The 24,188-nt window shown below is 43.0% G+C and overlaps 2 protein-coding genes across 9 annotated transcripts; one reads left to right on the top strand and one right to left on the bottom strand.

Moving 5' to 3' along the window:
• The first annotated feature begins 844 nt into the window (after window positions 1-844).
• Window positions 845-7,245, top strand: LOC108718991 (oocyte zinc finger protein XlCOF7.1-like). 2 transcript variants are annotated; one of them, XM_018267557.2, is made up of 5 exons: window positions 845-977; window positions 1,832-1,965; window positions 2,366-2,566; window positions 2,663-2,786; window positions 4,865-7,245. In XM_018267557.2, the coding sequence occupies exons 2-5, from the start codon at window positions 1,888-1,890 to the stop codon at window positions 7,141-7,143; spliced, it is 2,682 nt and encodes an 893-aa protein (XP_018123046.1). In that variant the 5' UTR covers window positions 845-977; window positions 1,832-1,887; the 3' UTR covers window positions 7,144-7,245. The 2 variants fall into 2 exon arrangements, with proteins under 2 accessions (XP_018123046.1, XP_041426535.1); XM_041570601.1 differs by having other exon boundaries at window positions 949-1,052.
• A 3,751-nt stretch (window positions 7,246-10,996) lies between these two features.
• On the bottom strand, window positions 10,997-17,929 carry LOC108719030. 7 transcript variants are annotated; one of them, XM_041570574.1, is made up of 5 exons: window positions 17,482-17,929; window positions 15,784-17,270; window positions 14,665-14,725; window positions 11,579-11,958; window positions 10,997-11,354 (listed from the first exon to the last, which is right to left on the bottom strand). In XM_041570574.1, the coding sequence occupies exons 2-5, from the start codon at window positions 16,521-16,523 to the stop codon at window positions 11,165-11,167; spliced, it is 1,371 nt and encodes a 456-aa protein (XP_041426508.1). In that variant the 5' UTR covers window positions 16,524-17,270; window positions 17,482-17,929; the 3' UTR covers window positions 10,997-11,164. The 7 variants fall into 7 exon arrangements, with proteins under 7 accessions (XP_041426508.1, XP_041426519.1, XP_041426499.1 ...); XM_041570585.1 differs by having other exon boundaries at window positions 15,784-17,238; XM_041570565.1 differs by having other exon boundaries at window positions 15,784-16,585.
• Between the last annotated feature and the right edge of the window lie 6,259 nt (window positions 17,930-24,188).

Raw genomic sequence — 24,188 nt, 5'->3', positions numbered from 1 at the left:
ACTGGGTAAATAAATAGGCTGTGCAAAATAAATACTGTTTCTAATATAGTTTATTAGGCAAAAATGTAATGTATAAAGGCTGGAGTGAGTGGATGTGTAACATAATAGCCAGAACACTACTTCCTGCTTTTCAGCTCTCTAACTCCGAGTTAGTCAGTGACTATAAGGGGGGCCACATGGGACATTTCTGTTCAGTGAGTTTGTAAATGATCCTCAGTATTCAGCTCAGATTCAAAAGCAACAGATATGACCCATGTGGCCCCTCCTCAAGTCACTGATTGGTTACTGCCTGGTAACCAATCAGTGGAAAGCGAGAGAGCTGAAAAGCAGGAAGTAGTGTTCTGGCTATTATGTTACACATCCACTCACTCCAGCCTTTATACATTACATTTTTGCCTAACTAACTATATTAGATACATTTTTTATTTTGCACAGCCTGTTTATTTACCTAGTTTTTATTTTTATACTGAACTGTTCCTTTAAGGCTCAGCCATTTTGCACCAGATTATTACACTGTATAATTAAATATGATTAAATACATTTGCACCTTGTCAGGAGATCGAATAAGAGAAGAGACACAGGTTCACATTCATAGAAGGCCAGTGCTACGGAAAGCAGTTTAGGACATTCCCAGGCTGAGTCTGAGCTGCACATTGTCCTCAGCTTCTCATGTTCCAATAGTCACGCCTCCTGCTCCTCCTGTCACTCAGCCTTCAGCCCTGGCCCCTCATTCCTCGGCTTTATTATCAGACTCCCGTGGAAGATGAACTGTAAGGAAGGAGGGCTGCACGGAGAGAACCTGAATTCCGCGCATTTAGGACATCGACTTCCCTCTTTTCAAAACGAGGCGTGGAACGCAGACATTTCTGACAGGAACTCCCGCCAGTTCCAAGGAGCGCGTTTCCTTTGGGAAGAGCCTGGAGCACAGAATGAGGAAGTGGAAAGCAGCGGAGGCAGATCTCCTGGCGGTCCTACAGGTGATTGAGGCTCCCGCAGGGGCTGAGAGCGATTTCTCTTCCTCCCGACACCATTGAACTCTGTCAGGGCTGTGGGTGCGCACGGGTTGTGTTTATTTCTCTCACCGCCTCCCCTGCTGCATGTGGGTGGGGAAAGACTTAGGCCCCTCCTCTGTCACTAGTTAAGGTTCCTCTCGCTAATTTGCGCTTCTGTGATTTGTAGCTCCTCCCCTGCTGTATGTCTGGTAATCTCATCCCTCCCTTGTTCTATAATGATATTTAGGCCCCTCCCCTGCTGTGTAAGTTTAGTTTAGGCCTCTCCCCTGCTGTGTAAGTGAAGTTTAGGTCCCTCCCCTGCGGTGTAAGTGAAGTTTAGGTCCCTCCCCTGCTGTGTAATTAACGTTTCGGTCCCTCCCCTGCTGTGTAAGTGAAGTTTAGGTCCCTCCCCTGCTGTGTAAGTTAAGCTTAGGCCCCTCCCCTGCTGTGTAAGTGAAGTTTAGGCCCCTCCCCTGCTGTATGGAGTGTGATTATGGTCCCTTCTCTGCTATTGTGCCTACAGCAGTGGTTTATCATCAATCCCTGTAGTATGAGAGAGGGGAAGGTACTCAGCACTACTGTATGGGTGTGCTGGAGACAAGGGGTTGGGAGTAGAGCTTCTTCCCATGATTTAGCTCATCCTCTGAATTATACATGTGCAGCCCCAGTTGGAGGTGAGTAGTGGGGGAAAGCCTGAGACATGATAGGGATTAGACAAGGAGGGACGAGGGTTCCTGGACTCGTGACCACAGATCTAGCGCTGACATATCATTTATTCACTATAAACGACTGTATTTCTGCTCCATCCCACGGTGGAATTACCTCTCTCTCCCCTACAGGCAGTTGCACGAGGCCCCGGGAGTAAGTCAGAGAGAAGTCGCAGGACACAGGGAAAATGATGGGACAGAAAGATCCACAGAGGGACAGAATTCTTACTCTCACCCTGGAGATGATCCACCTGCTGATTGGAGAGGTGAGGGCTATAGAGAATGGAGCAGAGGCACCCCTTGACTTCAGTGCCCCCCTACTTCAGTCTCTCTCATACTGTCATTCCCCTTCCTTCCTCTTAGCTCATCTGAGGTCAGGGTGCTGCTGAACTGGTGTGACCCACAGCAACCAACCAGAGCTTTCAATTTGTAACTTTTAGTTTACCAACCCAACTACCGACTGCTTCCTATGGGTAACTGCAGCTGTACAGGCCGTCTGTTCTCTATGTAAAGACAATGCTTTTTCATATACAAATACGCTCTGCCTTCATACTCTGCTGTCTGAGCAAGACGCTATGGCAGCTCCCTCCCATATGTATCTGCAATTCTACTTGTCGATTGCTGTGGCTGATTAAAAGTAATTACACATTACCATTTCTTTGGCAGGAATGCGTTGTTATGAAGAAGTCAGCTGATGCCACACCCCCACAGAGCTGCACTGACTGTATGTTGGGAGGAGCCTGCAGGTGTCATGTGACCAGCCTTAATGCGGGTGCTCTTGATGCCCTTGGCTCCGTCATAGAGAAGGAAAACGCCAAGAAGATCCTGGAACTCATCTCCAACATCCTCCACTTGCTGACTGGAGAGGTGGGTACAGCGGCCCCCCAATTCCTTGTTGCTTAGTAACAATGTGAGATAATCCCTTTCTCTGGCTGGGGGTGACTGTAACATTGTGTGTGGCAGGTTGCCATAAGGTGTGAGGATGTGGCCATCTATTTCTCCATGGAGGAGTGGCAGTATATCCGAGACAATGAGGCTCTTTATACAGGAGAAACCAAAGAGAACGTCCAGCAGCGCCTCCCACTGGGTGAGTTGATGTGTGATCCACATACAGAACCGGACTTACACTATCAGTACAAATACAGACCCAGTGGAATCTGCTCAGTGGCATTGTGGGTAATTTAGTCAAGGAACTAAACTACAGCAAGGAAAGCCCAGGCAGGTATCCATATACAAACACTGATCACAGTCTCTCACTCTTTGGGGCAATTTCACTAAAGGGCGAATTTCTCGCTGCGCCAGGCGTTAATTCGTGACCACTACGCTAATTCGCTAAAATGCGAGGTTGCCTCTCTGCCAAATGCTGGCAACGTTTCCCTACATCAGCGAGAGCCTTTCTTTCTCTAGCATTCAATTCTGCCTAGTAAAACGTCATTAGTACTGACAGACAGACGTTACCCACACACTGACCAGCCTGTGTCTATAGAAACAGCAACTGTTGTGTCTCTTTAGATCCAGTCAGAGCAGCTGAACACAGTAGTTGTGTGTCGGGGGGCTGCCAGTGAGGGGGGCATTTTACTTCTATATAATAAAGGCAAGGGTTGATAGTGAAGAATATGGAAGCAGAGGTGACCGGCACTCAAAACGGATCCACAGGACCAAAGGAGTTCAGTTAAAAAATAATTTTATTTGTAGAAAAATTAAGAATATAGCTGCATCTCCATCCACCCTACACATTTTGCACCCCTACAGGGCACTTAGTCATGGGCTCCCTAAAGCTGGGGGTCTGGGGCTGGTGCACCCGGACCACTTTCACTGTTTGGTGAGTCACTTTATATCTCATTCTGGAGCACCTTGTTCTCCTCTAACCATTTAAAGCAGTGATCCCCAACCAGTAGCTCGTGAGTAACATGTTGCTCTCCAACCGCTTGAATGTTGCTCCCAGTGGCCTCAAAGCAGGTGATTATTTTTGAATTCCAGGCTTGGAATGTCTAAAAACCATGTTTACTACCAAACAGAGCCTCAATGTAGGTTGTCAATCCACATAGGGGCTACCAAATGGCCAATCACAGCCCTTATTTAGCACCCCAAGAACATTTTTCATGCTTGTGTTGCTCCCCAACTCCTTTTTCTTCTGAATGTTGCTCACAGGTTCAAAAGGTTGGGGATCCCTGATTTAAAGGGTTGATAGTGCCCTCATATTCACCAACCACCTCAGATCGGCCATGGTTTGTATAAATGCCGTGTACCTGAGCACTAAAAAGCACATTTATATAAGAATTAGTGAAGTGCAGCTCAGTAGAAACTCATCCCACACCCGACCGCAATTTGCAAACCAGCAAACAAACCTAACCAGCAAAATATTGTGTCTCTCTGCTCCATACGCTACTTCTTCTTGCTCCTCTGGTTTGAAGAGGAAATTCACAAATTTTCGCCTGGGAAGGACTCTTCCCACCACTTTGTCAGACGTTCAATGCAGACACTAGTTCATAAAATGCAAAGTTACGTCTCTTATAATAAGGAATTTTGAAGACAATCCCGCTTTAAAAAACATGAAAAAACGCCAGCGTTTTTCGCAACTTTTATGAGTTTCTGGCTTACAGGATATGATGTCACTGATATAAGATTGAGGAGGATGAAGCTTCATCTTAACAGCTCGTCAGGTCTAAGGTGGTGAAGGAAACTCTGGCAAAGCGTTCTGTAAAATTCACACTTTAGTGAATTTGCGGGGGTAATGATCGTTCGCCTGATCGTAAATTCTCCAGGTGAAAGGGCACGAAACTAAGCTAGCGACGGTCTCTTTCACTAGCGAATTATCTTCTACGCCTGTTAGTAAATTGGTGATGTTTCTGTGGATGAGATTTCTGGTGAATGTTCGCTAGCGACGGCCACTTTGCCCTTTAGTAAATCTGCCCCTTAATATCCATATCTGCTGGGCTATAGTGTTAAAGGAGAACTCCACCTAAAAACTGTAACCCTAAGCAACATGATATTTGCAGAGTAGAGAGAGAATCCACGCAGTGCCAAAAGAGAAAATGTTGTCCTGAACATCTTACACTCAGGTGCAAACATGAAGGAGTTTGTTTGCCCTTTAAATTCCATTTGTTGGCTCAGCTTGTGTCTGTATAGTACATATCCACTTTAATTACTAATTCTCTTTCCCAGGCTGTGCAAATGAAGGATCCGGTGAGATTAAAGCTGCACCAGAAGCAGAATTATCCCCCAATAAGGAGCCTGCTCTCTGCACAGAAGGAAATATCACAAACACAGACATCCCTGTGCATCAAACACACACAGAGCAGTCGGCATCGTATGATGGAGGCAGCCAATCAGACCACAGCATTAGAGAGTTTATGGAACATACACAGGCAGCATATACAGCCGTTCCTAACACGGGAATCAGTAGAAATAAGTGCTTGCCGGGTAACAGTACTCCCAGTGGTATAAAAGAGGAATATTCTCTGTGTGACACAGAAGCGAGAATTCAGGAATGTCGGCCTTATACACCATCTCCAGTCATGGGCTGCAGCGTAGATCATGATACAGCCAATAGCAACAAACAGGAGGCTGACTCTTGGGAAAGAGAAAGCCAATCAGATTCCAGCAGTGACGCACTTACAGAACTGACACGAGGAACCGACACGTCTAATTACGGCATTGGATACAGCCAGAGTAACTCCATGTCCGATACATTGTTATCATCTCCTGGTATCAAAGAGAAGCCAACGACATACAAAGGGGCAACGCAATCGAGTTCCACCTTTAATAAACGTACGGGACTGGTACACGGTATAGATACGTCTTCTGATACCTTCGCATCGCTTTATGCAGATGAGGGAAACCATTCGGATTGCAGCACTAATGCCCCTACAGAACCGACCCAAGGGAATGACTCTTCTGCTTATATCAGGGGATGCAGTGTGAATAACAGGATTTCAGAATATACTATAAATGCATCTGCTTCTCACCTAAGCACTGATGCCTTGCCAGGTAAGTACAACTGTGACAGATATCAGAAACCCTTTATAGATAATGGAAACCTTTTTCAGCATCAGCAAACTGATACGGAGGAGAAACCGTATGTTTGTTGTGAATGTGGCAAATCCTTTTCCCACAACTACCTTCTTGCGAGGCACCGGAGAAATCACAGTGGGGAGAAACCATTTTCTTGCTTGGAATGTGGGAAGAGTTTTACCCATAATTATCTTCTTATGAGGCATCAGAGGTACCACACCGGCGAGAGGCCGTTCTCTTGCTCCGAGTGCGGCAAATGTTTTACGCAAGTGTCGCAGCTTAATTACCATCAGAAAAGTCACACGGGAGAGAAACCATACACGTGCTCCAAATGTGGGAAATGCTTTGCGTATCGTTCGTACCTTATTGTACATCATCGTGTTCATACAGGAGAGAAACCATTCACCTGCTCCGAATGCGGGAAGTGTTTTACCCATAATTACCTTCTGGTCAGGCATCGAAAGAATCACTCCCAGGAGAAAGAGTTTGCTTGTTCCGACTGTGGGAAATGTTACATGCAACTTTCACAACTCACCAGTCACCAGAAGAGTCACACGAGGGAGAAACCATACACTTGCACTGAATGCGGGAAGTGCTTCTCCCATAACTACCTCTTGGTCAGGCATCAGAAGAACCATTCCGGAGAGAAACCGTTTGCGTGTTCCGAATGTGGGAAATGTTTTACACAAATATCGCAACTTAATCATCACCTGAAAGGTCACGCAGGAGAGAAACCATTTCCTTGTTCCAAGTGCGGCAAGTGTTTTGCATACCGTTCCCAACTCCTTATACACGACAGGACTCACACCGGGGAGAGACCATTCAAATGTATGGAATGCGGCAAGTGCTTTACAAGCCGCTCCCACCTCAATGTGCACCAGCGGTTTCACACCGGAGAAAAGCTCTATCCTTGCATGGAATGTGGCAAGCGTTTCACGCGCCGCTCACACCTCAATGTGCATTACAGGTGCCACAGCGGAGAGGAAGTCTGTTCCTGTAACATATGTGGGAAGTCTTTCACGTTTCACTCGCAACTCAATGAACATCTTCAGGTTCACGGTGGGGAGACACTATTTAAATGTTCCGAGTGCAATATCTATTTCAAAAGCCGATTGGTCCTGTTGGAACACTACAGGTTTCACACGGGGGAGAAGATGTTTTATTGCTCCGGGTGTAACAAATGTTTCCCGAGCCGCTCGCAGCTGATTATACACTACAGGGTGCATATGGACTCAAACATCATCGCTTGTCCTGAGTGCAATGAAGGGTTTGTAAGCCACTCTCAGCTCATAGAGCATCTCAGGACTCACACAGGGGATAAGCCCTTCTCCTGCTCCGAGTGCGGGAAATGCTTTGGCTTTCAGAGAAACCTTTATGCACACATTAGGGTTCACTCCGACCAGGATACTGCCAGTGGGAATGTTTGTTGAGCTGGAGGCTTTATGGGTCATGTTGTTCTAAATATGGACACTGATTTGACATGTTCATTGGTATTTAAAGCAGTTATTTTATAAATAAACATGTAGCAACAATCACTTTCTTATCAATGAAAGTACATGGTACATTGCAAAAAAAAAATTCCAATGTCCGACTCAGTTTATATCTAATTGGGGCTTGGTGAGATATTGATCTTTTAGTCTATATATACTAATAGTCTCCCATGCAAAGAAATAGTCACATGAGCACCAACAATTACAGTTCCCTTATGCACTGGGCACCAGAAAGAAGCAGAGCTCTCATGCCCAGCACGAGAGCACCAGGAAATACACTCCCCCATGTAAAGGAAGTAGCAACAGTCACATGTGTGCCAGGAAATACACTCCCCCATGCAAAGGAAGAGTCACATGAGCACCAAGAAATACAGCCCCCATGTAAAGAAACCAAAGACATGGGTACCAGGACATACACTCCCTGTGAAAGTGAAAATCAGGAAATACAGTTTTTCTGTTGTAGGAAGAGATTTCACCGCATTATTGGGGATCAATAGCACCCACTCTAAATATCATGGGTCCCGTAGGTTAAAAAATACAGAATAACTGCAGAACATTTCCCCAAAGAGGATACGAATAGACAGATGGTGCAGAGGGACCCTGTTGCCCTGCTTCTTGCACTTAGGATTCCCAATAGGAGTGCTAATATAGGTAATACACTGCGGGGAGATGTAATAGGGGCAGATTTAAGGCAGTTGAGGGGGCTGTTATATCTCAGGGGGGTTTATTTCTCCTTGAAAGACTCAGGCTAGAAATGTTGTACATGATGTTTTGTGCTTCTGTCCCACCCAAGGCAACCACAGCCCTTTAGCAGTAAAGATCTGTGTCTCCAAAGATGCCCCAGTATCTCCCCATCTTCTTTTCTGCTGATTCACTGCACATGCTCTGTGCTGCTGTCACTTACTGAGCTTAGGGACCCACTCACAATATACTGAATATACACAGTATAACCGTTTTATATCAACCCTATAGTATCAACCTCTCTGATATGTGAACCTCATTTTCTGTTTGATGATTTGCGAAGAACCCTAAGCTTAGCTTCTCAACAGTGGTCTAAACCACAGAGAGCATGTACGTGTCTCAGAGACTCCCAGCAAAATGCAATATGGGGGACTCCCTGTGAAGGCCTGGCTCATTATGGTTATAGATCCTGAAACTTTAAGCCAGTTCATTATATGAAAAGCCAGGATTTCTACCCATTATGTTTTTAAGGTTTAGTTCTCCTTTAACCACAAATCACAGTTTGGTGCATCGAGGTTTAGGATGAGGCAATCACAGACCCATTGGTGCCTATGTATCAGATATCCAGATTCTGAAAGCAATTATGCAACTTTTTTATATTCTAGTTTGTATCGGAGGTGACCCCAATAACTCATCACATTGTGTACCCACCAAACAATGGAGGTACCCCATTACCCCTCATCCATTTGTTCCTTTAATACTTGGCGCAGCATCACAAATTATATGGCAGCGATTCCATTCATAGAACTGATTATAATGCTTCAGTGAAGCATATGCCCAATTGCATACAAAGTACAACACCCCCATTTGTGGTTTTTCAGTGTATCTGCAAAATAGGGTGTAAAATATAAAATCAGGGAAATGAGTTGAAGCAACAAGTCTAGAAGTAAATGTGACATTTATCTATGACACACAATTCTACACTGAGGCGCATATTATCTATATTTAAGGGTCGAATTTCTAATCTAAAAAACGTTGAAATTTGAATTCAAAAAGGCCAACCATTGAAGTTTTTTTTTTTTGGTCGAAAGGGTCCGTTTTCGATCGAATAGGTCCATATTGAAAAAACTTCAGAATTCGAATTCAAAAAGAATCCCCCATAGGCTTTAGATGGCGAATGGTAGAAGTTGAATTTTTAAAGAGACAGTACATGATAAATTTAGATTCAAATTTTTTCAAATTTGAATCGAATTTGGACTATTTCCTAGTCGAAATACACAAAAAAATTGCTCGGAATTCTTGTTTTTTTCATTCGAAAATTAACCTCGACCTTTGATAAATCTGCCCCTGAGTTAATGGCAAGTGTTAAGCAGTGCAGCAATTGTGTGACATTATGGGGCAGTACTTGCAAACCGCTCTGAGAGTCACAGGCACAACTAACACTATGGGGATTATTTATTAAGGATCGCATTGTTTTCTATGAAAAATTTAGTTTTTAAGTCAATTTTTTTTAGTCAAAATTCACATTTTCAAAAACAATTTTTCGAGATTTATTATACCCGACACTGGGAAATCCAAAAATACACCATGTAAAACCTGCAGAGGTCATATCGGAGTCAATAGCAGAGGTCCCTTGAACCATTTGAAGATGTTAATAGCCTTCATGAGGTTTGAGGGTTTTGATCAATTCCAGAGGTTCAAGTTTTTTCCAGATTGTTAACCTCAAACTCACTGATTCGAGTTTTTTCCATTCGAGTTTTCCATTAAATTAGAAACCATTCCAGTTGTGAATTCATTTGAGGTATGAAATATTTTGACCTGGCGTGGCAGTAGCAGATGCAAACCAATGGACACTTATCACTTCAAAATTCTTTGCCCCATGGGAGGCGGTGCCAGATATCCGAAAAATCACACACACCCCTCCCACCAGTACACCAGAGAATAGACCCTTATTGGCACTTATTAGGGATCCATTGGATATGGTTCTGTGAAGACAATTCTTCAGCAGAGCCCATCAACTTCCAGGTTTCCATACCTCCACATAGCTTGGTGGTAAGTGCATTCTGAAAGGAGAGGCTTCTGGTCATAGAACTCATGGATGAATGGAATGTTGGCAGCCACGTGATTGTCAGGATCTGCTGAGGTCTTAAGACTAGTGATAGGTGCCTCCTGCACCACCGTATCTATCGCATTCGATACAACCACTAAAGGTCTATGAGTCTTTGGAGGCAGAGTTTTCTTTCTACTGTGATGGTCACCTATTCATGTCCAGGTGCATTTAAATGGCTAGTATTGAAGGTGCTTCCATGGTATGAATCCTTTTCCCGACAGTACGGTAGGGCGTGGCTATGGAAAGACTCCAAAGCACCTGCCCCAAACGCAGGCCTGTTCACTTTTTGTTCTTCATTGTATTCAATGCGTCCATGTAAGCAAGCTCTGGAAACAGACACAATATTTGGCAGGGAAACGAGGACTATCAGTGTCGGGCAGCTTATGTCCAACCACATCTTTCACTTGCTTTCTTTCATCCCGGCACTGTCTATAATGAGAAATAAACATTTCCTCTGGCAGTGGCACTGCGTACTATTAGATACACACGCTAATCTGAATATGGACAACATAGTGTGACGTTTCTGAGACCGGCACCCAAGAAAAGCGGCACCCATCAAGCACTTCCAGCGACTGTTCAGCCTGGCCATAGACCAGCCATTTTAATAATGAGGGTGGTCTGTTTCTGGTCGTTACCGTTACCTAGACAAACAACCCCTCTATCGTTATGTCAAACGATTTTTGAAAAGCGTTTCCCTTCTTTAGTGCAGACAATTTGAAGAAACAACAGCCCAGACATGATTCAGAGCTTATACACATCTCTTACTCGTCTGCTCTGCTGTTAAACGGACAAGGAATAGTGAGAAACAAGTGTCCATAAGTAGCTTCCAAAGAGCATTCGGATTCACATTCCTACAAAAGAGGTGCAGTTCTAACGATCCCGCATTCTCCTCTCACGGTGACATCATAGACTTGGACCTTTGGTGATGTCACGTGATGCTTCCATTTCTTTTCATTCTTTCTATTGCTTTTCATTGGTTTAAACGATAAAAATTGGGAAACGTACACCAAAAATTCAACTTTATTTCTGGCAGGTCAGACAGCGTTTCTACGTCTTTTCCACATAATGCAACTGAATGAGCTCATGTCAAATAGGAGGGGGGGGGGAATTTTCACTTTAAATATTACAATCACTCTGTTCCATGTGACACAAATATCAAATTGTCTAACTTTAATCTACTGCCATGTCCTCGGCAAAGAAATCCTGCAGATAACGGGATCCTGCATAATATCCATCTGGATCCGGAAAAGCGTTGCGTATGGCCTCCACTACACACGGTGGGATGGGTCTCCTGTTCGAGGCACCCAAGTACCCATAAATCCATACGGTGAAGATCCGATAAGCGATTATCCGAAGTCCACTGAAAATGAGATGAAACGGAACAGGAACATTACTGCGCAGAACATACATGTACATTTGCATATATACACCGGTACACATACATGAATATATAAATACAAGATAAGTCACATGCAAGGAGTGCTGGCTGTGTGGTGCGAATATTGTCCCTCCATAATGTGTTTCCCCGCTTAAACCCCCAGAAACCCCACTCACGTCTAGCGAAGCAAAATTTTGTTTCATTACCGTTGGTAAATAGGAAGTGGAGGCGATTTCTTTAGTGTTTTATTAGCCATCTGATAGCAGTGGTGAATGTGGCCTTTATCCAGACAAGTCCAGTAGAAGTCGGGGAGAGAAGTTATGCAGCAAACAGTGTCAGACATTTTGTTGTGAATGGGCGGGACCTCACGGCAACAAAGGCTTTGTACTTGGGTTGGCATCGCTGGGCATTTCCCACACACACACTGCGAAAAGGTGACCGTTTTGTCACAGCGTGAGGGGTCTATAACGTTGGGTCCAGGATTTGCGGGACAGTCTGCTTCATTATTTGGTGGCATGATGGGAAAATATCCTCCTGCATTCACAGTCCCACTGCAATTTTGTAATTTTCCCGATGGAATTCTGAGCTGTTGGAACAAAAGTGATTAAATACTTCTTGCAGGTTCATCTGGAACATCGAGTAGTAAGTGGAAACGTCATGGGGCATATTTATCAAGGGTCGAATTTCGAATTGAAAAAAACCTTGAAATTTGAATTCAGAAAGACCAACGAAATTAGTTTTTTTTTTTTTTTTGGTTGAATAGGTCCGTTTTCAAATAGTTTGAATCGAAGTTATAGCGCATTTGACCAAATTCGATTCAAAGTTTTTCCCAAAAAACTCCACCAATTGACTCCAAATAGGTTCTAGGAGGTCCCCCATAGGCTAAAACAGCAATTCGGCAGGCTTTAGATGGCAAATGGTTGAAGTCTAATTTTAAGATACAGTACATGATAGATTTCGATATTCGAATTTTTACATTTTTTCAAAATCAAATTTGGACTATTCCCTAGTTGAAGTACACAAAAAATAGCTCGAAATTCAATTTTTTTTCATTCGAAAATTCACCTCGACCTTTAAAATAAATCTGCCCCCATGTGTCTTTACACTCCTCCAATTCATGATAAACAGTAATAATGTGTTTTAAATCTGACCATAAATGTTAATCATTCAGTGATATTGCCAAACAAGGGCACAATTGTCTATTACGGCCAATCAAATGCAGCGACGAAATCAAGTGGGGCCCATCTGGAGAGGGCAGCATCAATGAATGTGCTTCTCATTTGCCTCTGCCCCATCGATATCAGGCCAATTTAGGCCCCATACACACTTCAGTCTGGATGTGACTACACGGCTTATTCTCCTCTGAGTGCAAAATGCAGCTGTGGAAATGTCTGATCTAGGGGCATTGCCCTAAAACATCACCATCAGGAAACTCATGGGAAAACATGTTTTTTCCAAAATGCATCAGTTAATAGTGCTGCTCCAGCAGAATTCTGCACTCAAATCTGACATGGGGCTAGAAATATTGTCAGCTTTCCAGGTGCCCCCAGTCATGTGACTTGTACTCTGATAAACTTCAGTCTCTCTTTATTGATGTACTGCAAGTTGGAGTGATATCACCCCCCTCTCCCCCCCAGCAGCCTAACAACAGAACAATGGGAAGGTAACCAGATAGCAGCTCCCAAACATAAGATAACAGCTGCCTGGTAGATCTAAGAACAACACTCAATAGTAAAATCCAGGTCTCACTGAGACACATTCAGTTACATTGAGTAGGAGAAACAACAGCCTGCCAGAAAGCAGTTCCATCCTAAAGTGCTGGCTCTTTCTGAAAGCACATGACCAGACAAAATGAGCTGAGATGCACCTACACACCAATATTACAACTAAATACACTTGCTGGTTCAGGAATGACATTTTATATTGTACAGTGAATTATTTGCAGTGTAAACAGTGTCATTTAGAAATAAAAACGACACCATAAAAATCATGTCAGAATCCCTTTAAAGGACCAGTAACATCATTTTTTTTTATTAAACAAATAAAAATTACAGCCTGCTTATAATACCCCTGACCTAATAGATAGTCCATATTCACCCTCCTTTTACCTGAAAAGTCCCCAGTAAAAACTGACCTGACTTTAGAAAAAACGGCGATTTGGCGACCAATCTTCACTCATTGCAGTACGTGCGCGTCCCAGGCACTGCTCCTCCTCCCAGGACTTCCGGCAGGAACCCAGAAGTCAGAAGAGCTTCAGAGCATAGCAGCCGGCAACCAGCGCAGACGTCTCCCTTTTCTTTATTTTTTTTTTCTTTTACTTTGTTTTACGAGTTGGACGCTAGAGTGACAGCAGCGATGGTGAGAGGAGCTCGCTAAGGAAAGGAGACGGCAGTGAGAGAGGAACATGGAAGGGGGAGGAAAGTTGAAGGCTGGGTAAGGGGAACGGCAGTGAGAGGCACACAGAAGGGGGAGAAGGCGGCATAGACATGGGACGCTAAGAAAAGGAGCCGGCAGTAAGAGGAACATGGAGAGGGGGAGGAAAGTTGAAAGTGTGAGAAAGAGTTAACAGAGTGAGATGAACACAGAGGGGAGGGAGAAGGCTGTATGAGGGAACGGCAGTGAGAGGAAGGGGGGGGGGAGAATGCTGCATTGAAAGTGGACGCAGCTGGGTGAGGGAATGTCAGTGAGAGTAACACGGAGGGGTAAGGCTACATGAAAGTAGGCAACGGCTGTGTGACAGGGACACAGGGAAAGCTGCATGGACAGACGCTGAGGGAACAGTAGTGAGAGAGGAAGTGACGTCATGAAGACCAAGAAGAGGCACACAGCTGCGCGCACGTAGAGGAGAAGAAGAAAGATGAAGCTAGAAGATGGCGGAGACCCTTTGGACGCCGTGGGACAGCGTCGGTTTGATTTTTTCCGGATGTCTTACTGAAACAGCAGGAAAGAGCAGCATATTGGGGGTAAGTAATGTATATTAATTATTTTTTTTTGTGAATAAAAAATGATGTTACTGGTCCTTTAAATATGCCGGGTTAAACCCCGCTTGCCCCTGTTGTGCCGGTTTCCTTTCCTCATGTCGTTACAACAACCATTCAGCAAAACCTGTGGAGTGGAATAGGGGCCATATTATCTCTGTCCATCGGTCACTACTTCTAATGTCAGACAGGTGGACCCCCACTGGACAAAAGTGAAGTTAGAACAGTCACTGCGTCATTAACTTAAACACAAATTCGTGCCACGTTCAATTAACTGGAGCAGATTCATTAAACTTCATTAATAAGAGACTTACCAGATCCTGAGAATCGGTGACAGTCGGGGATTCCTCTGAAATGTCAGACTCCAACATGTGTCTGTTATCAAAAATATAATTACTAGAATTATTAATTTACAGTAGGGGGTACATTATCCCTTATAATACATGAGTGATACTCAGAGTTCCCTGTATAACTCAGCCTGCAGCCTTGTGTCTTTATATGGTCACAGAACAACCCCTCAGTGACTTCTAATATCCTTATCATTTACAGTAGGGGGAACATTATCCCTTATAATACATGAGTGATACTCAGAGTTCCCTGTATAACTCAGCCTGCAGCCTTGTGTCTTTATATGGTCACAGAACAACCCCTCAGTGACTTCTAATATCCTTATCATTTACAGTAGGGGGAACATTATCCCTTATAATACATGAGTGATACTCAGAGTTCCCTGTATAACTCAGCCTGCAGCCTTGTGTCTTTATATGGTCACAGAACAACCCCTCAGTGACTTCTAATATCCTTATCATTTACAGTAGGGGGTACATTATCCCTTATAATACGAGTGATACTCAGAGTTCCCTGTATAACTCAGCCTGCAGCCTTGTGTCTTTATATGGTCACAGAACAACCCCTCAGTGACTTCTAATATCCTTATCATTTACAGTAGGGGGTACATTATCCCTTATAAAACATGAGTGATACTCAGAGTTCCCTGTATAACTCAGCCTGCAGCCTTGTGCCTTTATATGGTCACAGAACCCCTCAGTGACTTCTAATATCCTTATCATTTACAGTAGGGGGTACATTATCCCTTATAATACATGAGTGATACTCAGAGTTCCCTGTATAACTCAGCCTGCAGCCTTGTGCCTTTATATGGTCACAGGACAACCCCTCAGTGACTTCTAATATCCTTATCATTTACAGTAGGGGGTACATTATCCCTTATAATACATGAGTGATACTCAAGAGTTCCCTGTATAACTCAGCCTGCAGCCTTGTGCCTTTATATGGTCACAGAACAACCCCTCAGTGACTTCTAATATAAACCATGTGGGGTATTTACTAACTATAACAGGAGAATGGTTCTGTTTAGAGTAATACAAATGTGCAGGGTGGGGCTTATAAATATAGTAATTAGTTAATTATACCTTTCATTATCTTTCATAGAAGGACAACTTGGCTCTTGCTCCTGAGCAATATCCATATATATTTTATATTGTACATTACAGAGATCAGCGACTCCTCCATTGTTGTTATCCTTTAACTTTCCAATTGGCTCATTTTGTTCAACATCAGTCGAGGTCATTAGGTCTTTTCTTGGTGCTGATTTAAAGGGTAAGTCAGACAAAGGGTTACTGTAAGAATGGTCCTTTCCAATAGAGTCCTTTTGCTCACAGATCACATCTTCCGGGAATTGCACTTCCGCACTTAACATGGGAACCCCTTCTGTTTGTGTCGATGCATCCTTCCTGGTGGGTGGAGCAGGGGTGGGTGGAGCAGGGGTGGGTGCAGCAGGGGAGGGTGAAGCAGGGGTGGGTGCAAATAAGCTGGTGGAGGTCACATACAGCTGCCTCTTCTTAGAGACTCGAGCGTTCTGACGAAATGTTGTTTTGAATATAGTTGGGGCAGAGTTCTCCTTTAGCCGCCTCTTGCCCTCCACCGTGATGTAACAGTCGTCTGTAAAGTGCTCTGAGCACATGCGGAAATTGCTGCACCTTTGGGTGATGTACGTCACAAACTCCGCCATATTTTCATATCGTTCTCCAGTCCTTGACAGCCACACCTGGACTTGCTTCTTGCACCTCGGAAATGTGTGCAGTATAACGTTGTCCGGTTTTCCATTCCTTCCCGTGTAGTGCGGGCAGCTCTGGACAAAGCACTTGGGCATGGCGGCTCCGGGAACACACAGGAAGTGTCACTGGAACACAAAAACCCACACAGGAAGTGTCACTGGAACACAAAAAACCCACACAGGAAGTATTAGAAAACAAACACACGCAAACGCACAAAGGAAGTGTCGCTGGAACACAAAAAACCCACACAGGAAGTGTCACTGGAACACAAAAAACCCACACAGGAAGTATTAGAAAACAAACACACGCAAACGCACAAAGGAAGTGTTGCTGGAACACAAAGGCACACAGGAATTGTCACTAGAACACAAAAACCCACACAAGAAGTTTTACTGGAACACAAACAGGAATTGTCACTGGAACACAAACTCACACAGGAAGTGTCACTGGAACACAAAAAACCCACACAGGAAGTGTTAGAAAACAAACACACACAAGAAGTGTTGCTGGAACACAAAGGCACACAGGAATTGTCACTAGAACACAAAAACCCACACAAGACGTGTTACTGAAACACAAACACACGCAAGAAGTGTCACTGGAAGACAGACGCACAAAGGAAGTGTCACTGAAACACAAAAACCCACACAGGAAGTGTCACTGGAACACAAAAACCCACACAGGAAGTGTCACTGGAACACAAACACACACAAGAAGTTTTACTGGAACACAAACAGGAAGTGTCACTGGAACACAAAAACCCACACAGGAAGTGTCACTGGAACACAAAAACCCACACAGGAAGTGTCACTGGAAAACAAAAACCCACACAGGAAGTGTCACTGGAAAACAAACACACGCAAGAAGTGTTACTGGAAGACAGACACACAGAGGAAGTGAGTGAGAGAAGTCCCAGGTAGAAGAGCTGAGAGGAATAAGAGGTAGAACACAGGAGACACTGCTCTCGTTATGTTACTGTGTCAGTAGATGGGGGTCAGTGTGGGAGGAGCCCGAGTCAGACAGGGGAAAAGACGCGGGAATAAGAAGCGGTACCTCGGGGACGTCACAGAGACACCAGGGGACACCAGAGCGCTGCTCGGAGTATTTCCAGTGCGCATGCGTTGTCAGACCGGAAGTGGCGGAGGAAAAATATGGGGCGGGAGATAGAGGGTTAGATCGTCTGCTTGTCCCTATTATACACACTGGGGCAGTTCGTAGCGTCGGATTTATGGAGCTTCAATGTCTTGTGTTTATTTCCTGAGCGACTGACGGATTATCTGCGCCGGGATTTCAGCGAGTCTGTATTTATTGTGTAATGTCCGCCAGCGGCCGCCAGATGTCAGCACCGAGGCGCCAAACGTCACTCCCTGTCAGTAACACCAGAGACGCGGCATGGACAGCACGTGACTCCTCCTCAGTCTCACGCTGCGTAACAGGGCGGCGCCTTTCTCTGGCTCTTAAAGGAGACGCAAACCCTAAACTTCAACCCCTCCTCCCTACACAGACTCCTCCCCCCAATCCCCCCAATATAAAATAATTACAATTCATAAATATCGGTCATAATCAAGTTGTAATTGAGATAAAGCACTGAGAAGTCTCGCGTTCCTTTAGTTAAACAGAACACGGAATATATAAATGCTATTGAATTAACAGCGAGTGAATTTGTTGTTTATTCCATCTTCCCCTGCAGTCCTAGCTGAGGCAGCCATCTTGGATTTCACTGGCCCCTCCCACCTATATCTTCCCAGCCAACTGCAGCTCTGAAATCTCGCACATGCTCAGTTGAAATTCCTTGGTTGCTCAGCAACCCTTCCAAGCTCTGTGTTAGCTGCTGTTCAGTAGTGCTGCCCCCTGCTGGAAGTTACTGTGTGCCCTTCATTTGCATAATGACATCACCAGCAGGGGACAAGATAGGGAAATCTCCTGATACTTCTAGTGGAGGAGTTTACTAAAACAAGGCATTCTGGGTAGAATACTCAAAGCAGTGTTACAATCTAAGCATGCTCCTGAAATTTGCATATTATAGTCTCTGTTATAGTCTCAGTATGGCCTCTCTCAGTGAAAGAACCCATTTGACAAAGTAAGGGATTTTCTAAAACCTGCAGTTTTTTCAAAAAACTATAAATGTAGTTTGATTAAAAGTTTTGTACTGGTCAGATTGTTAATATGTGTTTGATTTTGGCTGTGATAGGTGCCCTTTAAATCATGTGACTGTGAGGAAGTGGCGACACTAAGGGGCACATTTACTAAGGGTCGAATATCGAGGGTTAATTAACCCTCGAATTCGACCCTCGAACTAAAATCCTTCGGCTTCGAATATTGAAGTTGTAGGGTTTACCGCAAATACTACGATCGATCGATCGAAGGAGAAATCGTTCGATCAAACGATGAACAATGATTCGAAGGATTTTAATCCATCGATCGAACGATTTCCCTTCGATCAAAAAACCCTTGGAAAAGTAATGGGGAAGGTCCCCATAGGCTAACATTGTAGCTCGGTAGGTTTAAAGCGGCAAAGTAGGTAGTCAAAGTTTTTTTTAAAGAGACAGTACTTCGACTTTTGAATAGTCAAACGATTTTTAATTCGAATCAAAGTCGTAGTCGAAGGTCGTAGTAGCCTATTCGATGGTTGAAGTACCCCAAAAAAAAACTTCCAGTACCCAAAACGAATCCTTCACTCAATCTTAGTAAATGTGCCCCATAATCATTTGCTCTGTGTCTGCTTCAATAAAGTCATTTATATGATACAAACATTGTGTCCATGTGTCGTCCTCCGACTAGCGCCCAACATACGGGACAAACACTTGTATAAACATTATACCCCTCCCCCCAGCAGCACTTCATTAATCTCCCTGAGTGTCGGTTTATGATTATAGAAGAGAAGAAGATGGCGCCCTTGAACTCCGCTAGACACAATCTGCACCAAGGGGTAAGTAAAGACTTAGGGGCATTTGCCTGGGGTAACACTTAGGCTGAGGGGAACTGGAAGGGGCTCTATGTTGGTTGGGGTTTTTAACTTTAGGGTTTGCTTCTCCTTTAAGATGGCCCTACACAGGGAGATCTCTCATTTGGCGAAGTCTCCAAACGAGCGTATCTCTCCTTCATTGCTACATTGAGGTGGGTGACATCAGGCTGATATTGGGCCCTAGGGTGGATCAGAATGGAGGCGAAGTCTGATCATGAGACAACATCAACGAACAGATGCAGCCGCAATTCAACGGGATTCTTTACCCTCTGCAATTTCAGCCAAATATTGATCAGGGACATTCATCGTCAGCCCCACACACTGGCCAATAAGCTGCAGACTCAGTCTGTCGGCAGCTTTTCTCAACCTCTGTATGGGGGACTTAAAGGAACAATTCAGTATAAAAATAAAAACTGGGTAAATAAATAGACTGTGCAAAATAAAAAATGTATCTAATATAGTTATTTAGGCAAAAATGTAATGTATAAAGGCTGGAGTGACTGGTGTGTAGTATAATAGCCAGAACACTACTTCCTGCTTTTCAGCTCTCTTGCTTTCCACTGATTGGTTACCAGGCAGTAACCAATCAGTGACTTGAGGAGGGGCCACATGGGACATATCTGTTGCTTTTGAATCTGAGCTGAATGCTGAGGATCAATTACAAACTCACTGACCAGTTATGTCCCATGTGGCCCCCCCTTATAGTCACTGACTAACTCAGAGTTAGAGAGCTGAAAAGCAGGAAGTAGTGTTCTGGCTATTATGTTACACATCCACTCACTCCAGCCTTTATACATTACATTTTTGCCTAACTAACTGTATTAGATACATTTTTTATTTTACACAGCCTATTTATTTACCCAGTTTTTATTTTTACACTGAACTGTTCCTTTAACACAATGGGGCTTTGACTGCCTCTAATTCATTACCCCTCGTCGGGACTACACGCCCTCTAATCCTGTGTATATTCTCATCAGAATAGCGGCATGTGCTTAGTCAATGCTGTCCCCTATGTGCTGCCCTCTGCTGGTCACATGATTATCTGCACATGATACGTCTATAGGAATGACGTGTGTCTGCTGACATCTAGTGGTCACTGTGGGACATTACACAGAATTGCTGCTGCTGATGAGAGTTTTAGTTGTGCTCAAGGCCACCCTCAGTAATCAAACAACCCCCCACCCCCCTAAAATCTTGAAAAAAAAAATATTGCTGGTCATGGCCCCCCCATAAAAAATTTTGATGCCTAGAGGTTTTAAAAAATATATAAAAAAAGACAATTTGTATTTTAAAGTTTGACAAGTCTTCTCCTCAGTAAGACATTGGCTTCATAATTCACCTCTTTGGCTTCTGCTCCCCTTCAGCAGCTTCCACCCCCCCCCTCCTTAAAACTAGAAATCCCAGGATGACCCTGTGCTCCACTGACGGTGACCCTGGTTGTACATAAGGGACAATATCCTGGAGAGAAAGGTGCAGCCCTGATATACAGTGAGTGATATACAGTGAGTGTTATACAGTGAGTGATATACAGTGAGTGTTATACAGTGAGCGATATACAGTGAGTGATATACAGTGAGTGATATACAGTAAGAGATATACAGTGAGTGATATACAGTGAGTGATATACAGTGAGTGTTATACAGTGATGATATACAGTGAGTGTTATACAAGTGCAGTGAGTGATTATACAGTGAGTGCATATACAGTGACAGTGAGTGATATACAGTGCAGTGACAGTGAGTGATAGTGAGTGAGTGTTAATACAGTGAGTGTTTTACAGTTAGTGATATACAGTGAGTGATTACATGAGTGATTATCACAGTGAGTGTTTATACATAGTGTTATACAGTGAGTGAGTGTTTATACAGTGAGTGTTTACGTTAGTGATATACAGTGAGTGATATACAGTGAGTGTTATACAAGTGACAGTGAGTGTTATACAGTGAGTGTTATACAGTGAGTTTTATACAGGAGTGATATACAGTGATAGATATACAGTGAGTGTAAACAGTGCAGTAATATACAGTGATGATATACAGTGACGTGATGTTAACAGTGAGTTGATACATTTAGTGATATACAGTGATAGACCAGTTGAGTGTTATACACAGTGATGGGAGTGATATACAGTGAGTGTTATTACAGTGTAGTGAATACAAGTGAGTGTTATACGTGAGTATACAGTGGAGTGTTATACAGTTAGTGATATACAGGAGTGATATACAGTGAGTGTTATACAGTGAGTGATATACAGTGAGTGTTATACAGTGAGTGTTATACAGTGAGTGATATACATGAGTGATTACAGTTGAGGTTACAGTACAGTGAGTGTATACAGTGAAGTGATAACAGTGACAGTGCAGTGAGTGTATACAGTGAGTGAGTGTTGTATATTACAGTTAGTGATATTACAGCTGAGTGGTTGTTATACAGTTAGTGATATACAGTGAGTGTTATACAGTGAGTGATATACAGTGAGTGATATACAGTGAGTGTTATACAGTGAGTGTTATACAGTTAGTGATATACAGTGAGTGAGTGTTATACAGTGAGTGATGTACAGTGAGTGTTATACAGTGAGTGTTATACAGTGAGTGTTATACAGTGAGTGTTATACAGTGAGTGAGTGTTATACAGTGAGTGTTTTACAGTTAGTGATATACAGTGAGTGATATACAGTGAGTGATATACAGTGAGTGTTATACAGTGAGTGTTATACAGTGAGTGTTATACAGTGAGTGATATACAGTGAGTGTTAAACAGTGAGTAATATACAGTGAGTGATATACAGTGAGTGAGTGTTATACAGTGAGTGTTATACAGTTAGTGATATACAGTGAGTGATATACAGTGAGTGATATACAGTGAGTGTTATACAGTGAGTGATATACAGTGAGTGTTATACAGTTAGTGATATACAGTGAGTGTTATACAGTGAGTGTTATACAGTGAGTGTTATACAGTGAGTGATATACAGTGAGTGATATACAGTGAGTGATATACAGTGAGTGTTATACAGTGAGTGATATACGTGAGTGCAGTGAGGTATACAGTGAGATATATACAGTGGAGTGTTATACAGTGAGTCGTTATACAGTAAGAGATATACAGTGGAGTATACAGTTAATACAGTGACAGTGAGTACAGTGAGTGATATACAGTCCAGTTGGAGTGAGTGAATACGTGAGTGTTATACAGTTAGTGAATACAGTGAGTTATACAGTGAGTGATATACAGTGAGTGATATACAGTGAGTGTTATACAGTGACAGTGGTTATACAGTTTTAGTGCATATTACAGTGAGTGAGTTGTTATACAGGTTGATGATGTACAGTGAGTGTTATACAGTGAGTGTTATACAGTGAGTGTTATACAGTGAGTGTTATACAGTGAGTGATGTACAGTGAGTGAGTGTTATACAGTGAGTGTTATACAGTGAGTGATATACAGTGAGTGTTATACAGTGAGTGTTATACAGTGAGTGTTATACAGTGAGTAATATACAGTGAGTGATATACAGTGAGTGATATACAGTGAGTGTTATACAGTTAGTGATATACAGTGAGTGATATACAGTGAGTGATATACAGTGAGTGTTATACAGTGAGTGTTATACAGTGAGTGTTATACAGTGAGTGATATACAGTGAGTGATATACAGTGAGTGTTATACAGTGAGTGATATACAGTGAGTGTTATACAGTGAATTGTTATTACAGAGTGTTGATATACAAGTGAGGTGTTAAACAGTGAGTGTTATACAGTAAGAGATATACAGTGGTGAGTTGATATACAGTGCAGTGATATACAGTGAGTGTTATACAGTGAGTGTATACATTGAGTGTTACAGTTTAGTGATATACAGTGAGTGAAATTTACAGGAGTGTTATACAGTTAGTGAATATAACAGTTGAGTTTATACAGTGAGTTGATATACAGTGAGTGATATACAGTGAGTGTTATACAGTGAGTGTTATACAGTTTAGTGATATACAGTGAGTGATATACAGTGAGGGATTATACAGTGAGGTGATTATACAGTGGAGTGTTATACAGTGAGTGTTATACAGTTGAGTGACTATACAGTGAAGCTGAGTAGGTTATTACAGTGGAGTGATGGTTACAGTGGTGTTATACAGTGAGTGTTATACAGATGATTATAATGAGTATATACAGTGAGTGTGCTTATACAGTGAGTGATGTACAGTGAGTGTTATACAGTGAGTGTTATACAGTGAGTGATATACAGTGAGTGTTATCAGTGAGTGAGTGTTATTACAGTGAGTGTTATACGTGAGTGATATACAGTGAGTGTTAAACAGTGAGTGATATACAGTGAGTGTTATACAGGTGATGAATATTACAGTGAGTGATGTACAGTGAATATACAGTGAGTGATATACAGTGAGTGTTATACAGTGAGTGACTATACAGGAGTGATATACAGTGAGTGTTATACAGTGAGTGTTATACAGTGAGTGATGGTACAGTGAGTGTTATTACAGTGAGTGTTATTTACAGTGAGTGATATACGTGAGTGATATACAGTCGAAGTGTTATACAGTGAGTGTTATACAGTGAGTGATATACAGTGAGTGTTATACAGTGAGTGTTTATACAGTGAGTGCATATAAGTGAGTGATTACAAGTGAGTGTTATAACAGTGAGTGATATTACAGTGAGTGTTATACAGTGAGTGATTATACAGTTTGATGTTATTACAGTGAGTTTATTATACAGTGAGTGATATACAGTGAGTGTTATACAGTGAGTGAATATACAGTGAGTGTTATACA

Source organism: Xenopus laevis, chromosome 1L (assembly GCF_017654675.1).
Source record: "Xenopus laevis strain J_2021 chromosome 1L, Xenopus_laevis_v10.1, whole genome shotgun sequence".
NCBI classification, from domain to species: Eukaryota; Metazoa; Chordata; class Amphibia; order Anura; family Pipidae; genus Xenopus; species Xenopus laevis.
The sequence above is the reverse complement of the archived record's forward strand: the minus strand, read 5'-3'. Positions and strand labels throughout refer to the sequence as shown.

What these genes read in the sequence shown, in the direction of transcription:
- LOC108718991 (XM_018267557.2), top strand. Translation starts at nt 1,888, where the DNA reads ATGATGGGACAGAAAGATCCACAGAGGGACAGAATTCTTACTCTCACC. An exon ending in TCCACTTGCTGACTGGAGAG is followed by an intron (nt 2,567 to 2,662) that starts GTGGGTACAGCG and finishes TGTGTGTGGCAG; the next exon opens with GTTGCCATAAGGTGTGAGGA. An exon ending in CCAGCAGCGCCTCCCACTGG is followed by an intron (nt 2,787 to 4,864) that starts GTGAGTTGATGT and finishes TCTCTTTCCCAG; the next exon opens with GCTGTGCAAATGAAGGATCC.
- LOC108719030 (XM_041570574.1), bottom strand. Translation starts at nt 16,523, where the DNA reads ATGCCCAAGTGCTTTGTCCAGAGCTGCCCGCACTACACGGGAAGGAAT. An exon ending in TCTATGAAAGATAATGAAAG is followed by an intron (nt 14,726 to 15,783) that starts GTATAATTAACT and finishes TTTTGATAACAG; the next exon opens with ACACATGTTGGAGTCTGACA. An exon ending in CCACTTCCTATTTACCAACG is followed by an intron (nt 11,355 to 11,578) that starts GTAATGAAACAA and finishes TCTCATTTTCAG; the next exon opens with TGGACTTCGGATAATCGCTT.